General features: G+C 43.4%; 2 protein-coding genes across 8 annotated transcripts in view; one reads left to right on the plus strand and one right to left on the minus strand.

The window, feature by feature from the left end:
- LOC103888663 (zinc finger protein 613-like) overlaps nt 1-3,748 on the minus strand; it is a 19,999-nt gene extending 16,251 nt beyond the window's left edge. Inside the window, exon 1 of one of the 7 annotated variants that reach the window (XM_063720248.1) lies at nt 3,412-3,748. The gene's annotated coding sequence lies outside the window, so the exon portion shown is untranslated. Of the gene's footprint in view, nt 1-3,091; nt 3,328-3,411 lie in introns of those variants that run through there. The other 6 variants (XM_054541185.2, XM_054541184.2, XM_054541183.2 and 3 more) reach the window with 6 other exon arrangements.
- The window catches only part of ZNF613 (zinc finger protein 613), a 22,356-nt gene continuing 8,704 nt past the window's right edge, over nt 3,335-16,986 (plus strand). The window contains 2 exon segments of the mRNA XM_054541138.2: nt 3,335-3,495; nt 6,900-7,103. Of these exon segments, the coding sequence (XP_054397113.2) occupies nt 3,406-3,495; nt 6,900-7,103 (294 nt within the window). The 5' untranslated portion in view covers nt 3,335-3,405.

Here is a 16,986-nt window from a genome sequence, read left to right on the forward strand (position 1 = left end):
TTCAAACTGCAGAATATGTAAATAATTGGCAAAAGAATTCTTCAAAACTGTGGAATTCTCAGACCCGGATAGACCAACAACTGGCTAATCAAATAAATGATCTTAGACAGACTGTTATTTGGATGGGAGATCGTATAATGAGCTTAAAGCATCGATTACAAATGCAATGTGACTGGAATACTTGTGATTTCTGCATATCTCCCCATTCATATAATGCTATTGAACATCATTGGGAAAAAGTTAAATATCATCTGGAAGGAAGGGATGGAAATTTAACATTGGATATAACCAAATTAAAGGAACAGGTTTATGAAATGTCTCAGGCTCATTTAACTCTCCTGCCTGGGACTGACATTCTGGCTGGAGCTACTGATGGACTTTCAAACATAAGTCCTCTTAAATGGATTAAGAGCATTGGAGGATCAACTATTGCAAATTTTGCTTCAATGTGTATCTGTTTATGCTGCTTGCTTTTAGTCTGCAGATGCAGAAGATGCCTCTGGAGACAGACCAGATACCACGAACAAGCCATGATAGCAATGGCGGTTTTAAAAAAGAAAAAAGGGGGGCATATTGGGAAAATGGCTTGTGGGGTGCCTACATAAACTGGCCATAAAAATATGGGACAATAAGTTGTGGAAAGCCACAGAAGGCCTCTGAGGAGGAAAGCCTCCTTATTGCCATCACGTTCCCATGACCAGAGTGTGATCTGCTCTCTTATCTATAAACACTGTGGTCAAGGAGAAATACACTCATTTGAAGCATTGGAACGTGGCCAGATATGCCAGCTCCTAGTTAGGCCCACTCCCCACAGCTGCCCTCTGATAAGTTAAAGAATAAATCAGTAGCTAAGTTTATGCTGTTTCAGCACAAAGAAAATTTACCTAAATCACCATTGCTATAGATTAGGTGTATAACACACTCCCCCCTTTCACCATTTCACCCCTGAACATCTGCTTCTTAGATCTAAGTGATTGTACTGAATAAATAGTGTGGAGACCAGAGCTTGGCACTTTGCAGCCTCTGATTTGCTCTGGCCCCCTGACTCCCACCTTTATGAACTCTTAACCTGTCTCTTCTCATTCCTTTGTCACCATTGGATTTCAGGTACCCTATGGGTGGTGTTAAGGCTGGTCCCCAACATGTCTTTATTCCTGCATTCATCTTACTTTGTTAAGCCCAACAGGGTCCGCAACAAGTAACAATAAGAGCTCAGTAAAGAAATGAAAGAGAATTCTTTTTTTTTTTTGAGACGGCATCTCCCTCTGTCACCCAGGCTGGAGTGCAGTGGCTAAATCTCTGCTCACTGAAACCTCCACCTCCTGGGTTCAAGCGATTCTCCTGCCTCAGCCTCTTGAGTAGCTGGGATTACAGGTGCACGCCACCATGCCTGGCTAATTTTTTTTTGTTTTTAGTAGAGAGGGGGTTTCAGCATGTTGGTCAGGCTGGTCTCGCACTCCTGACCTCGCAATCTGCCCACCTTGGCCTCCCAAAGTGCTGGGATTACAGGCATGAGCCACCGCACCTGGCTGAGAAAATATTTTTTAAGTTAGCTGCTTTTCTACCTATCAGAAAATAAAAAATAATAAAAAGTTCAAGTGTAAAGAAAAGTCATTTACAATAGCAGCAAAAGTATATATGATCTGGAAATGAAGTCACAAGGAATGTCCAGACCTATGTGAATATTTTAATATGTCTTATCTATCCAAATTACTGAAAAGATTTAACACAATCCCAGTCAATATTGCAAGGAGATACTATGCAGATATCAACAAAACTTTGTACCAAAAGTCAGTAATGGTGGAACAATTTTATCATGTAAGGCTGCTTCTATAAGGCAAATTATAAGCTATTTATTCAGTGTTAGCACACCTTTATAATAAAACAAATCACAGAAAAGTATGTAAAAGGAAACAAATCAAAAGTTTAACAAGGTGTATCTCCAGGTATCAGGATTTGGGGTGTGGGAATGTCCCCTTATGTATCAGAAGGATGAAAAGGGAAGAGCCTAAGGAAATATGCAGTAAGTTTCAAGACCAGAGGACGAGACACCACAACTTTCATAATATGCATTTCTGTTTAGACTTTGATCATTTCAAAGCACTTTTCACTGTTGTGAAGAAAGGGGGAGTGACTCAGAGGACAAAGGAAGTTGGAAGGTAGGTTTTGAAGAAGGCACTAACTTAACCTATGAAAAGTCAGTGGGACTTTAAAATCCCAACACCTTGCAAAACCCAAAGACTTCCAAAGCTCCAAACTCCCTATGAATTTCTTGGGTACCCATGCCTGCCTACATCATACTTAAAATATCAGCCGCAAGGCCACCCCAGATCATTCTAGTTGATTCCTACAGGGAAATTATCACTGGTCTATCGAGACACGAACACTCAGACCCTTGTAACTCTTAGTAACTGCTGAAGACCCTCAAAGGCAAGAAAAAAGGCAGCCCTAACAATGACCTCCCTACAAAGCCACCCCACTCAATGACCACCTCCAAAGATGCCCCAAATACTAACCTAACTCAAGGACATTTCAGCCACTGACCTCACCTGTTGGACACTCCAATTAGTGACCCTGTGAAGAACAGGGGTTATTACCCTTGGGGATAATCACTGACTTATCCCCAAGGATGTCTCAATTGTTGACATCACGCACTTCAATGCTGTCCCAAGAACTGAACTTCCCCTAGAAGGCCTAGGGTACTAATACACCCCCCAAAGATACCCAGTTTCCTTCAACAATACCTTAATCACATCCTGGGAAAATCACAATCACTGAATCACCCTGTGGATCACTCCAATCACTGATCTGCCTCCAAGGTCGCCCCAATCCCTGACCTTGGGGTTAGACAAAGGCTAATCTCAAGCACTAACGTCCTTCTCTAGCTCACCCCAATCCCTCCAGTCCACCCTAATCCCAGTCTCAGGGAAAGCCGGCAACTTTTCCTACCATCCCGCTTCCCCACACTGGCTAGCTCCCCTCATGGCTCCCACAGACTCCCCTACCATAAATCTCAAATCTCCACAAACCCAACTCCTAATTCCGCTCCCTGAACGTGAAACTGAGACCCCTTAAAAGATCCTGGGCGCACCAGCTGAGTCGGAAGCACCCCGGTCCATCACTTCTGCTACAGACTCACAAGCCTGGCCGCTCCACCTCACTGGTCAAGTTTAACCTCTGGAGCTGCCAAGTCTGCAGCCTTCCAGTCATCACCTGTGGCCCGTTCCATTCAACTTCCGGGTCTTTTAGACAAAGACGCCGCGAGAGAGTATGGCGGCGCTCTCGTAACTGATACACATGGGGGCCGCCATCTTGAAAGAGTCTCCGTACACCATCTTTCCCCGCCCACAATAACTTTACTGGTCTGTGTTGAGTCCAACGCGAGCGACGCCAACCACGAGGCGCATGCACCTTCCAGACTCTGTCCAACGCAGGTCCAATCCTCCCCGGCAAGACGCACCAAGCCCAGCATGCTCTTCTACGTTTTTGTTGCTTGTAAGTAGGAAGCAGCTCCACGTTACAGCGGACGCGGCCATGTTGGAGAAGGTGTACATATCCCTACAGAAAAGAGCGACATCCCTTAGGAAAGAAGGTGAAACGACCTCCAGGAATGCTTCTGGGGAACAGTGTAGGGTTTGGAGATCACTGTGGGCACAGGGTAATCAGAGCCAGCTGAATGAAAAGATCTCCCCCACCCAGGGTTAGTGGTGGGTATTGGGTGACATCTCCAGGGTGAAAGGTGAAGGCAAAGGGACAGTAGGGGGTGGAGCTAATAGTGAGGGTGGGGCCTTGCTGTTGACCAAGTTGGATCCCAGAAAGGGTTGGTAGAAATTTTTGTGCAAGCTGCATCTCAAATCAATAATTTCTACTAAGTTATTAGAATTGGAATTGCTGATCCAAAGAAAATGAAAAATTTTGAGTAAATAATTCCAGATTACTGTCCAAAAAATGTTCTATTAGTGTATATACTATACTAGCAGCTATCCATTGTTCTGAAGAACTCCACTGAAAACTACTAGCTAATATTTTAAGTGTATACAGTTTTTTTGAATAGGTACCTATGTCAAGCATAATATTTGCATTATCTTACATAAAACTATAAAAGCTGTAGATGGTAGAAATAAATATTACCTTCACTCTGCATATTTAAAAAAGGCTTAGGGGCTGGGCACGGTGGCTCACCCCTGTAATCCCGGCACTTTGGGAGGCCGAGGCAGGAGGATCACCAGGTCAGGAGTTCAAGACCACGCTGGCCAACATGATGAAACCCTGCCTCTACTAAAAATACAAAAATTAGCTGGGCATGGTGGCATGCACCTGTAATCCCAGGTACTTGGGAGGCTGAGGTAGGAAAATTGAACTGGGACCCAGGAGGCAGAGGTTGCAGTGAGCCAAGGCACTCCAGCCTGGGCTTCAGAGCTAGACTCCGTCTCAAAAAAAAAAAAAAAAAAAAGGCTTAGAAAGGCTAAGTCTGTTGCAATGCATATTTCCTCACAACCTTGGCCATTTAATCTTTGCCAACCTTAAGGGTGAATTGTGGGGGAAAGAAAGAGAGATCAGATTTTTGCTGTGTCTATGTAGAAAAAGGACGACATAAGAAACTCCATTTTGATCTGTACTAAGAAAAATTCTTCTGCCTTGAGATGCTGTAAATCTGTAACCCTAGCCCCAACCCTGTGCTTGCAGAGACATGTGCTGTGTTGACTCAAGGTTTAATGGATTCAAGAATGTGCAGGATGTGCTTTGTTAAAAAAGTGCTTGAAAGCAGTATGCTTGGTAAAGTCCAAGAAAGCCTGGGTATTGTCCAAGGTTTTTCTCCACTGAGACAGCCTGAGATATGGCCTCGTGGGAAGGGAAAGACCTGACCATCCCCCAGCCCGACACCTGTAAAGGGTCTGTGCTGAGGAGGATTAGTGAAAGAGGAAGATCTCTTTGCAGTTGAGATAAGAGAAAGGCATCTGTCTCCTGCTCATCCCTGGGAATAGAATGTCTTGGTGCAAAACCCGATCGTACATTCTATTTACTGAGATAGGAGAAAACTGCCTTATGGCTGCAGGTGAGACATGCTGGCGACAATACTGCTCTTTACTACACTGAGATGCTCGCTTGTGTAAATCAAACATAAATCTGGCCTACGTGCACATCAAGGCACAGCACCTTTCCTTATTTATGACACAGAGAATTTTATTCACATATTTTCCTGCTGACCCTCTCCCCACCATTACCCTATAGTCCTGCCACATCCCCCTCTCTGAGATGGTAAAGATAGTGATCAATAAATACTGAGGAAAGTCAGAGACCAGTGCTGGCACGAGTCCTTCGTATGCTGAGTGCTGGTTCCCTGGGCCCACTGTTCTTTCTCTATACTTTGTCTGTGTGTCTTATTTCTTTTCTCACTCTCTCATCCCACCTGATGAGAAATACCCACAGGTGTGGAGGGGCTGGCCCCCTTCATAAGGTTGTTGAGATTTATCTATGTTGGTGCATACATCTATTTGTTCTTTTATTATTGTTGAGTAGTATTCCAGGGTATGATTACACTGCAATTTGCTTATACATTCATCTACTGATGGACACTTGGACTGTTTCGTGTTCAGGGTATTATGCATAAAGGTGCTAAGAACATTCTTGTGAGTCTTTGTGAGAACATATAATTTCATTACTGTCGTATAAGTATCTAGGAGTGGAATTCCTGAGTCATAAGATTCTTGCTTTTATTTTGCAATTCTCCTAAGGAATCATACAGTCTGTAAAGCTTTTTACTCTTCACAGATTTGATATTTTAAGTAACATGGTATGTTTCTGAAATGGAGTTTGCATTTTGGGGCATTTTCTATAGATATATCATGAAGGACACATGAAAACTCTGTTATAAATATAAACACTCCACTGCATGCAGGAATTTCCTTCTAATTCTTCCAATGGAATTGTCTTAATTTAGGTTGGATCAGAATTAGAATTTACGTTATGATGACTATGTAAATAATATTTATAGGTCAGTCGAGTAGTATCCTATGATTACTTTTCTTGCACAACTTTTTTTTTTCTTTTTTTCCTCAAGAAGGGGTTGCCAAGGCTGTGTAGTGCAGTGGCTATTGATAGGTGCGATCACAGCTCACTGCAGCCTGGAATTACTGGACTCAAGCGATCTTCCTGCCTTGGTCTCCCCAATAGCTGGGACTACACGTGTGCGCCATCACGCCCGGGCTTCTACAACTTTTCATTCTCCCAGAGTCGTCTTATTTATTCCTTCCAGAATTTTAGGCATTTGGTTCTCCGAAAGCCCCGACGTTAAGATTGACTCCACCTCCAGCAGGGGGAAGTCCCTTCTTCTCTCTTAAGGAAAATTCCCGCCTCCCGCATTGGATTCCCTTTTCCGGTTGGCTGGTGGCTGCTCTCTTTACATGCACTGGGCGGTGACCCTGTCCCTCAAATGTAAATGAGGTTTCAGCTGGTCGCTGTTTTTTCACTTTCCGTTGATGGGGTGAACAATATCCTCGTACCTCAATTGCTTCTCCACACCCTTTTGGTCCTCAAAAATCTTCCTCTTGCCCTCCACATGTAGCTAGAAGCGTTTTCGCGGTATATGACTCAGGGTGCGATTGCTCTTTTTCCTCTGTGGAGAAAGCGTTTTCACTTGTACGGACACCTAAATGTTAAGATGGCCGCGCCCATTGTGTCATTCCGGTCATTCTTTGTGCAAAGCGGATGACTTTTCTCCCCAGCCCGCTAAGGGGCACGTAGCCCATACCATGTTTGTCTTGGCTAAGCTCCACCCTCTGAAAATAAATGAAACTTGGGCGCAGGATTTAGGTGCCAAAATATGGGGTTCTTCACCGTCCCGCGCCATCCCTGAATACTTGGGCAGAAAAGGTCCACTTTACCTTCCGTACGTGCAGGATTCAAAGATGGCCGCCTCCAGTATCCGTGACGAGAGGACGCGAACTTACTACCTCCCAGTCGTCCGTGCTCCGTACACCTGCAACTTCAGACCTTCGTCGGCCGCCGTAGGCCGGCTTGGAGGCTGGGCGACGGCCCAGAAGTGGAAGAATTCAGGAAAGTGCAGGCTCTGGGAAGTCTGGGTGGGTTCCCCGCAAAATCAGGTCTGTGTGTGGGTCTGTCTGTCAGGATGAGGGGAGGAGGGTGTCTCTGGGCGTCCGTTTAGTGCGGAGCCGTGGAGTTTGTTGGGGGAAGCGGGAGCAAGTGGGAGTCGGGGTATTGGGGTTGGGGCGTCTCCGGAGTCAGCCCTGACGGATGCCAGTGGTCGGTGGTCAGGGTCTGTCCAGAGCAACGCTTGGAAGTCCGTGATCAGGGTTTGGTGCCTTTGCGGGTCACTCTGTAGGGCTCGGTGATTGAGGACTGGAGTGAGGAGTGGTTTTTGTCAAGGAAAACGGTGTCTGCCTTGGATTTGGGATTTTATTTTTTATTTTTGAGACAGGGTCTCGCTCTGTCACACAGGCTTGAGTGCAGTGGCGCAATCGTGGCTCACTGCAGCCTCCATCTCCCGGGGCTCAGGTGATCTTCCCACCTCAGCTTTCCCGAGTAGCTGGGACTACAGGTGAGCGCCACCACGCTGTCTGTCTATCTATGTATCTATCTAATCTATCTAATCTATCTGTCTATCTAATCTATCTAATCTATCTATCTATCTATCTGTCTATCTAATCTATCTGTTTATTGCAGAGTCTCACTGTTGCCCAGGCTGGTCTCCAACTCCTGGCCTCAAACGATCCTCTCACCTTGGCCTCCCAAAGTGCTGGGATTACGGGCGTGAGCCTTCGCTCCAGGCTGTAATCAGGATTTAATATGCGACTCAGTGAGGAGGAGCCGGGGTTCATGTGAACCTGGGTGTGTGGCCCAGGTTTTTGGATTAATCTAAGGGGTTGTGACCAGTGTTAGGGAGGTCTAGATGTGACAGTCGTGGAGACGCTTGTGAAGGCTGAAGCCTTGGCAGCCAGGGCATCCTGATTGGTGTGTGTGTTCAGGTCCAATGGTACATGCCCTCTCAGTCCCTTTTAAGTTTCTCTGCAAGGACTGGTTTACAATCTCATTTGACTTCTCACATCTCTCCTTTCTCTCATCCTGGTAAATAGGAAAGCTTTGGGGAAGATCAAAGATTAATCAAATCTAAAATGGTAAGGTGGCCTGGCGCGGTGGCTCACGCCTATATTCCCAGCATTTGGGAGGCCAAAGTGGGCGAATTGCTTGAGCCTAGAAGTTGGAGATCAGCCTGAACAACATAGCCTGTCTCTCCAAAAAATACAAATATTAACTGTGTGGTAACACATGCCTGTAGTCCCAGGTACTCGGGAGGCTGAGGTGGGACGATCACGTGACCCCGGGAGGTCTAGGCTGCAGTGAACTATGATTGAGCCACTGCACTCCAGCCTGGGCAACAGAGTGAGAACCTGTCTCGAAAAAAAAAAAAAAGAAAGAAAGAAAAGAAAAGAAAAGGAGAAAAGAAAAAGGAAAAAAAAACCAAAGAAAATGATAAGGTTTCTATTAAAGATTTTTGTCCTTCTTCCTCAGGTTTACTGTGTGAATGTATGTATACACACACGTAAATATTTTCTTTCAGGTTCTGACACAAGTAAAACATCTCTCTTATCCCAAAATGTGTTCCCCAGTAATGACTTTTGATAAGATTTTTGTATATTTCAATTTCAGTTTTCTATGCTTGATTTTCACAATGCAGATAAGCTGCTGAAACATGGGTATAATTTGCCTTATTTAATTTTACATTATAAACGTTCTTATAGTAAACATATCATCCATGTTTTTGTTCAAAAAAAATTTTTTAAGATTTCTGTAATAGTATACCATCAAGAGGCAAAACTGCACCATTGTGACTTGAATCACTAAGTGTATGGATATATTTAGATAGAATTTTAAGACTTAAAAAGTTCACTTATCACTTTTAAGAATGGGTCACAATTCTATGTTTACCCAAACATTTCTCCCTGACCCTCATCAGCACCTTGGTTTTTTATTTTTTTGCAATTGTAAATGGTGTGTTTTTAATTTTGACCTTTCTGTTCTCTTCTAATTCACTCTTACATAGAAGAGCAATTAGTTTAGAAAATATTTACATTGTTTTTGGTCACCTTACTGAACAAGCTTCCCTGTTCTCCAGGTTACAAAAATTTTCAAACATATAACATGATTTAAAGAACTTTACAATTGAATACCTGTATGCCTACCACCTGGATTTTATCATCATTTTATTGTGTTTCTTTTATTACATATCTATCTATATATCATCCTTCTACTCATCATTAATCCATCTTTTTTTCATTTTGTAGAGATGGCATCTCACTATGTTGCCCAGGCTGATCTTAAACTGCTGACCTCAAGTGATCCTCTCTCCTTGGCCTCCTAAAGTGCTAGGATTCCAGGTGTGAGCCACCTCACCCGGCCACATTTATCCATCTTGTAAAATATTGCTTTGTTTTTTGGTGCATTTCAAAGTAAGTTGCAGACATTCATACATTTGCCCCTGAATATTTCAGTAGGTTTATCATAATTAAGTTCTACTGACAGCTTTTCCTAATTACAGGTCTATTAGTCACGTACTGTATAATTCAGTGGCTTTTACTATGTGCGGCCATCACCAAAGTCAATTTTAGAACATTTTCATCACTTAAAAAGAAACCCCGTACCCTTTTGTTACCACTCCCTATGCCCTACCACTAAGTAATCTCTAATCTACTTTCTGTCTCTATAGATTTGCTTATTTTGACCTTTCTGTTTTCTTCTAATTTACTCATTTCATTTCATGTAAATGCTACAATATAATATGTGGTCTTTTGTGACTGGTTTCTTTCACATAGCACATTTTTTTTTTTTTTTTTTTGAGACAGAGTCTTACTCTGTCACCCAGGCTGGAATGCAGTGGCATGATCTCAGCTCACTGCAACCACCACCTCCCAAGTTCAAGTGATTCTCCTGCCTCAGCCTCCCAAGTAGCTGGGATTACAGGCCCCTGCCACCATGCACGGCTAATTTTTGTATTTTTAGTAGAGACGGGGTTTTGACATGTTGGCCAAGCTGGTCTCAAACTCCTGACCTCAGCTGATCCGCCCACCTCAGCCTCCCAAAGTGCTGGGATTACAGGCGTGAGCCACTGCGCCCGGCCTACATAGTATAATGTTTTCAAGGTTTGTCTGTGTCATAGCATGTATCTGTACTTCATTCTTTTTTATGCCAGAATAGTATTTCATGGTATGGATATGGCATCTTGTATTTATCCTTTCATCAGTTGATGGACTTTTGGGTTATTTCCCCTTTTTGGCTATTATAAATAATGTGCTATAAACATTTGTGTGTAAGCTTTTATTGTTTTTATTTCTCTTATATATAAGCCTAGAAATGGAGTTGCTGGGTCATATGGTATGTTTAGGCATTTGAGGAACTACCAGACTTTTCCAAAGTGGCTGCACCATTTAACATTTCCACCAGCCATATTTGAGGGTGTCCATTGCCACCATATACCTACCAACACTTGTTATTTTTGGTTTTTTATTACAGGCATTCTAGTGGGTGTTAGGTGGTTTCTCATGGTTTTGATTTGCATTTCTCTGGAGACTTACGTTGAGCCACTTTTCATTTACTTATGATATACATAACTGAGGTACATGTATTTTTACTAAATATGGAATTGTTAGTATTTTTAATAACTAGATAGCTCCATTTCTGGATGTGTGTACTTCTAATCAGCCAATTAATCCTGTTAATAGACCTAAATCCTTTACATCAACTTTGCATGCATGTGTCGCTATTTCCTTTACAAAAATCTCCAAGGTGGATTTTTGGGTTCTAGTAATATCTCAATTGAAAGTATTCAGTGCAAAGTGTTATTTCCAAAATTGTTCAGTCACTTAATACTGATAAAAAAGTATGTCTATTTTGGAATGCTTGCAACTTTTAGATATAAAATCATCAATCTGACTATAAACTTATTTTTTATATATGTTCAATTGAATCTATAAAACTGTCACTCTTGCTTAGTCATATAATTTATTTCCTCTTCTCTAATATTGATTATTTATGCTTGATTCTTTATCAAACTAATTGGGTAGCCTTTCCAGAATAGTTAAAATAGTGATAATCATCCTGTTCATCTTTGATATTGCTCTTAACTTTGGAGAATGTACTTTTATAGTTTCATAGAACTTTTTTTTCTTCATTCCTAGAACTTTTGTAGGATGTATTTAATTTTTTAAAATGAGGTAAAATTCACAAGCCATAAAATTAATCATTTTAAAGTCAACAATGCAATCGCTCTTAGTACATTCACAGTGTTGTACAACCACCACTTGCAGTCACTTCACATTCTCCCCTCCAGTAGACCCTGGCAACCACCCATGTGCTTTCTGTCTCTTTTTGTAGAGTGTCGCTCTACAAAAAAAGCTCTACTGTCGCTGTCTGGGGCGCCAGTTGTAACTGACCATGATCCCTGGTGGACTGAACAAAGGGGTGCAAATGAGGGAATAAAAGACAAAAACAAAAGAGTATATTTGGAAGAAGGGGTCAGGGGGCACCTTGCCTCCAGTGGATAAGGGCTCTGAGCTTTACACAGCCCTCCGTATTTATTAGGCAAAAGAGATAGAGAGAAGGGGGAGTGATTGTCGAGTAATTGTCAGTCGGCCTTTTGGTTCACAGCAGGCTTGTGAGATTGCATTCCTTGAATAATAGCCTCTAGATGTCCCCATAGATAGCCTCAAGGAGCCCAGCGCCAGGAAATGGTGGCCCTCAGCAAACCTTCTGGGGCAGGTACAGAAGCGAGTTTGCCTACATTCTGTACTCATGATAAACAGTTTGCTGTTTGATTATGTAGCCTCCAGTGGAATGCTGAGTTGGTCACGATTCATTTGGCCTTTTCAGCTCCCAACATCTTTTTTTTTTTTGAGACAGAGTTTCACTCTTGTTGCCCTGGCTAGAGTGCAATGGCTTGATCCCAGCTCACCGCAGCCTCTGCCTCCCGGGTTCAAGCAATTCTCCTGCCTCTGCTAGGATTACAGGCATGCGCCACCATGCCTGGCTAATTTTGTATTTTTAGTAGAGACCGGGTTTCTCCATGTTGGTCGGGCTAGTCTCGAACTCCCAATCTCAGGTGATCCGCCCGCCTCAGCTTCCCAAAGTCCTGGGATTACAGGCATGAGCCACCGCACCTGGCCAGTGTGCTGTCTGTATGCATTTACCTAATCTGGGTATTTTATATAAATGAAATCACATAACGTGACATTTAGTGTCTGACATTTTCTTTTTTTTCTTTTTTTTGAGACAGGGTCTCACTCTATTTCCCAGGCTGGAGCGCAGTGGTGCACTCTTGGCTCACTGCAAACTCTGCTTCCCGGGCTCAAGCAATTCTCATACCTCAGCCACCCTAATAGCTGGGATTATAGGCACGCACCACCATGCCTGGCTAATTTTTGAACTTTTTGTAGAGATGCGGTTTCCTCATGTTGCCCTGGCTGGTCAAGAGTTTATGTTGAGCCGGGCGCGTTGGCTCACGCCTGTAATCCCAGCACTTTGGGAGGCCGAGGCTGGCGGATCACGAGGTCAGGAGATCGAGACCATCCTGGCTAACACAGTGAAACCCCGTCTCTACTAAAAATAAAAAAAAAAAAAATAGCCGGGCGTGGTGGCGGGCGCCTGTAGTCCCAGCTACTTGGGAGGGTGAGGCAGGAGAATGGCGTGAACCCAGGAGGCGGAGGTTGCAGTGAGCCGGGATCGTGCCACCGCCCTCCAGCCTAGACAACAGAGCGAGACTCCGTCTCAAAAAAAAAAAAAAAAAAAAAGAGTTTTTCTTGAGCTCAAAGTAATCCTCCTGCCTTGGCCTCCCAAAGTGCTATGATTACAGGTGTGAGCCACCACACCTGAATGTCTGACATTTTCACTTAGCATAATGTTTTTGTGGTTGTGGGTTGTGTGCTGGGCTACTCCTTTAATGATTAGCCAGGGCATCTATAAACCTGCCTTACCGTTCACTTCCTGCTTGCACTGAACCTGTAGACATCAGCCAGAAGGAACGTTTTAGAGTCCTCTTAGGTCTTTTGTCAGCCAACATCCTCCCGTGTGCATGCATGTGGCTTTATAAATTCCTCAGTCTATACGAGTGCTTTCGAATGGTATAATTTCCTCAAGACACTTTCCTCCTACCTTTTTCTCACGTTTCCTCTGTGACTCAAGTGTAATCTTTTGCCCAAGGCAGCTGAAGGTTGTTGTTCTGCTTCACAAAGTTTTTGAGAAATGCCCATTACTTTTCCTCCCTGAGTGAATTCCAAAACAGGAAGGGGCCTGTTGTGTAGGTCTTTCAGGTACTTAGAATAGACGACAAACATTTTTTTTATTTTTATTTTTGAGACAGGGTCTCACTCTGTCACCTAGGCTGGAGTACAGTGACAAGATCTTGGCTCACCACAGGCTCAAACTCCTGGGCTCAAGTGATCCTCCCACCTCAGCCTCCCAAAGTGCTGGGATTACAGGCCTGAGCCACTCCACCCAGCTAAACAAAATTATTTGTGAATAAAGTCTATTCTGTTCCCTCCAGGGCCTGAATCCAGGTTCCCACATTGGGAATGTTGGCTGCAATCTTTAAGACCATCAGTGAGCTGGGGAGGGGGTGGAGCAAAGACAAGTAAAAATGGCACAGAACTTTCCACTATTTTAAGTCACCATTTTGTTGTTGTTGTTCTTGTTTGTTTTGTTTCTTTGAGATGGAGTCTAGCTCTGTCACCCAGACTGGAGGGCAGTGGTGTGATCTCAGCTCACTGCAACCTCCGCCTGCCAGGTTCAAATGATTCTCCTGCCTCAGCCTCTTGAGTAGCTGGGACTACAGACATGTGCCACCACACCTGGCTACTTTTTGTATTTTTAGTAGAGATGGGGTTTCACCATGTTGGCCAGGCTGGTCTTGAACTTCTGGCCTCAAGTGATCCTCTGGCCTCAGCCTCCCAAAGTGCTGGGATTATAGGCAAGCATGAGCCACCATGCCTGGCCAGTCACCTTTTTTTTGACTCAACATTTGCTCTGTTGTTGTAAACCTTTGACTGTTTTTTAGAGTTCTGACCAAGTTTTTGTTTTGTTTTTGATTGTTTTTACTTGATTTTTTGATAGTTTTTTTACTTGAGTTTTTTATTTTTCGATAGAGGGACAGACCCTTGGACCTACCTACTCTGCCATTTTTACTCAATGAGATTTTCCTCCACAGTATACTTGCTTTTTTTGTTGTTGTTGTTGGTACTTTTAAAAAAGAAATAAACTGATGCAAGTGCACCTCCAGTGATATCCTCTAATCCACCCCCTTTCCTCTCCTCCATCCCTAGGGATAACTATTCTCTTGAACTAATTTCATATAATGCATGTTTTATTAAATGTGTACATATCCAAAAATAATACATAGTCTTATTTTATGTTTTTTAATTTTTTAAATATACTTTTCTTTGTTGTTTCTTTCATATCATGATGATTTGTGAACACGTCCTGTTTGGTAATGATGCTTTAGAATTTATGGAAATTTTCTTTATGGCTTCCTATACATACATGAGTTTTCAGGAAATATACACCTCCAGGGAAAGGACTTAGCCACTGGAGCAAACAGGCGTGATTACACGTGATTACATTCTCCAGAAAGCTCATAAGGGTCAAAAATGAAGTAGAAGCTCTTCAGCTATTCCCGGGAAAGGGGCTGTGGAAGCTCATGGGAAAGGAAGCCTTGTCATTTGAAATACACACCCTGGATGTCACTGAAATGTTGCATCCATCGCCTCCTGCCCAGGAATGTTAGATCGTTTGGGTTCCACACCTTTCCACTGGTGTCATTCTAAGAAGAAAAGTGTGAAACATCTCTTGCCACAATTATGTGCTTCTGAGATTGCAGAGGGAAGGGGAGCATTTGCAGCTATGGGTTAGAGGATGAGTCAGTGCAGGCCCTGTGGGTTTGGAGCATGCAGGAGGGCCACTGGGAGCTTGTCACAGTGATTCCACCCAGGTGGAAGGAAAGCTCAGGGTGACTCCATCCAGTTGATGCTCTCACCATGTGAGTCTCTTACTTGAGTTTTAGAATTGGGCATAAAGAAAGCCTCTGGGGCCGCCACTCTCTGACCTGCTGCTTTCAGGCCAGGGGTGTAGTGTGCAGCTTTTCCATTTGTCTTTGTGCCTGTGTCACTGTTGGCAGTGCTGATTTCAGAAGGTCAGATTATATGTCTATGACGGTGGCCATCTTCCATGATGAATGAAACTCCCTCAAGGTAGTAGCAAAGAGAGCTAAGATGTATGATGACGGTATGTGGTCCAAAGGAATTCAGCAGAGGCTAAGGTTATGTTCTTGGAGACAGGCTGTGTGGGTTCAGATTCTACTTCTGCTTTTGGACAATATAGTCAAATCTGTAAGCCTTAGGTCAATGTTGGAATGGGAAATAATGATTGATACTTTATAAGGATGTAACGCAGAAGGTAGTAATGAGAATTCAAATAAGACAATGCCTCTGCTTGGCTTAGTACATTTGTCTTCAAACTGAGGCATGCCTACATGTGAGGTATGTGATGACTTTTGACCAGGCGTGTGGACACACGTGGTTTTAAAGAAATAAGTATCCAATTCCTCACCTTCTCTGCCCTTTTTCTAAAACCTGATCTAAGAAGTCTCTTGGTGTTGCAGCATCATGTTGGTGCTGGTTTTCCTTTCCCATCTCCCCTCTCACAGTCACCCCACTTCCATTTCACAGAAGAAAGACAGTTTATAAATGTATTGGCCATACATGTAGAATCTTATGTTTTGTTGCTCCAGGATTTGTTGTTGCCCCAGGGTGGGTTAAAACTTCTGGGGCCCCAAATAAAGGGACAGTTAGAGATGGCCTTGCATTAAGGTGAGAACACAGCAGCAGTGACAGCACCTGGGCCTGCAGGGAATGTACACTCAAATCAATTTACTCTTCAGCCCGCAGGTCCTGACTCCAGGAGCAAGACACTTCAAGTGAGGTGAGGAGGAGGTTCCAGGACCTGGATACCATCCTTTGCAGGGATGTAATTCACCAGAGACCAAGATTTCTAGCCAGAAATTGAGGGCAGCTCAAGGAGAGACTACAGACAAAGCATCCTACTTACTGGCTATTTCCCAGTAACAGAAGAAAATGATCAAGTCCCAGGTGACTTTTTGTTTGTTTTAGTCTTTCCTTCATCACATGATTGATTTCTGGAAGACTTTAAAAGTCAGTTGAATTAAGTCAAAAAGTATAAGTTGGTAAACTAGGATTTGTGCATCAGTAAATTTAGATTCTAATTTCAACATCTAGGCAAAGGAGGATCAGGACTATATTGTTTACATGTGGTATCATAGAAAAATATTTGGTCTTTGTCTGGCATAGAGCTCCTGAAACCCTTGGAATTTCCTGAATGATAAGGGTTTTTTTTTTTGTTTTGTTTTGTTTTTTTTTTTTGAGACAGGGTCTCACTTTGTCACCCAGACTGGAGTGCAGTGGTGCAATCTTGGCTCACTGCAGCCTCGGCCTCCTGGGCTCAAGCGATCATCCCATCTCAGCCTCCTAACTAGCTGGGAGTGTGTGCCACCAGGCCCAGCTAACTTTTTGTATTTTTTTGTAGAGATGCGGTTTCACCATGTTGCACAGGCTGGTCTCTAACTCCCAAGCTGAAGCAATCTGTCTCCCTTGGCCTCCCAAAGTTCTGGGACTACAGTTGTGAGCCACTATGCCTGGTCCTCTTTTTTTCTAGTGAAACTACTCTCAGTGGACCCCTAGGTAGCTTCAGTATGGAGGCTGGTTGCCAGAAATAACAAGCCTTGATGAGAAGCTTGGAACTTTCAGTCCTACCCTTAATCTTCAGGGAGCAGAGAGAGGCTGGAGATTGAGTTCAGTCACCAGTGGCCAATGATTTATTCAACCATGTCTGTGTAACATATAAACCCCTAAACAGCAGGGTTTGGAGAGCTGGGTTAGTAAACACATTGAGGTGCTGGGAGGTTGGTGC

This window comes from Pongo abelii, chromosome 20 (genome assembly GCF_028885655.2).
Source record: "Pongo abelii isolate AG06213 chromosome 20, NHGRI_mPonAbe1-v2.0_pri, whole genome shotgun sequence".
NCBI classification, from domain to species: domain Eukaryota; kingdom Metazoa; phylum Chordata; class Mammalia; order Primates; family Hominidae; genus Pongo; species Pongo abelii.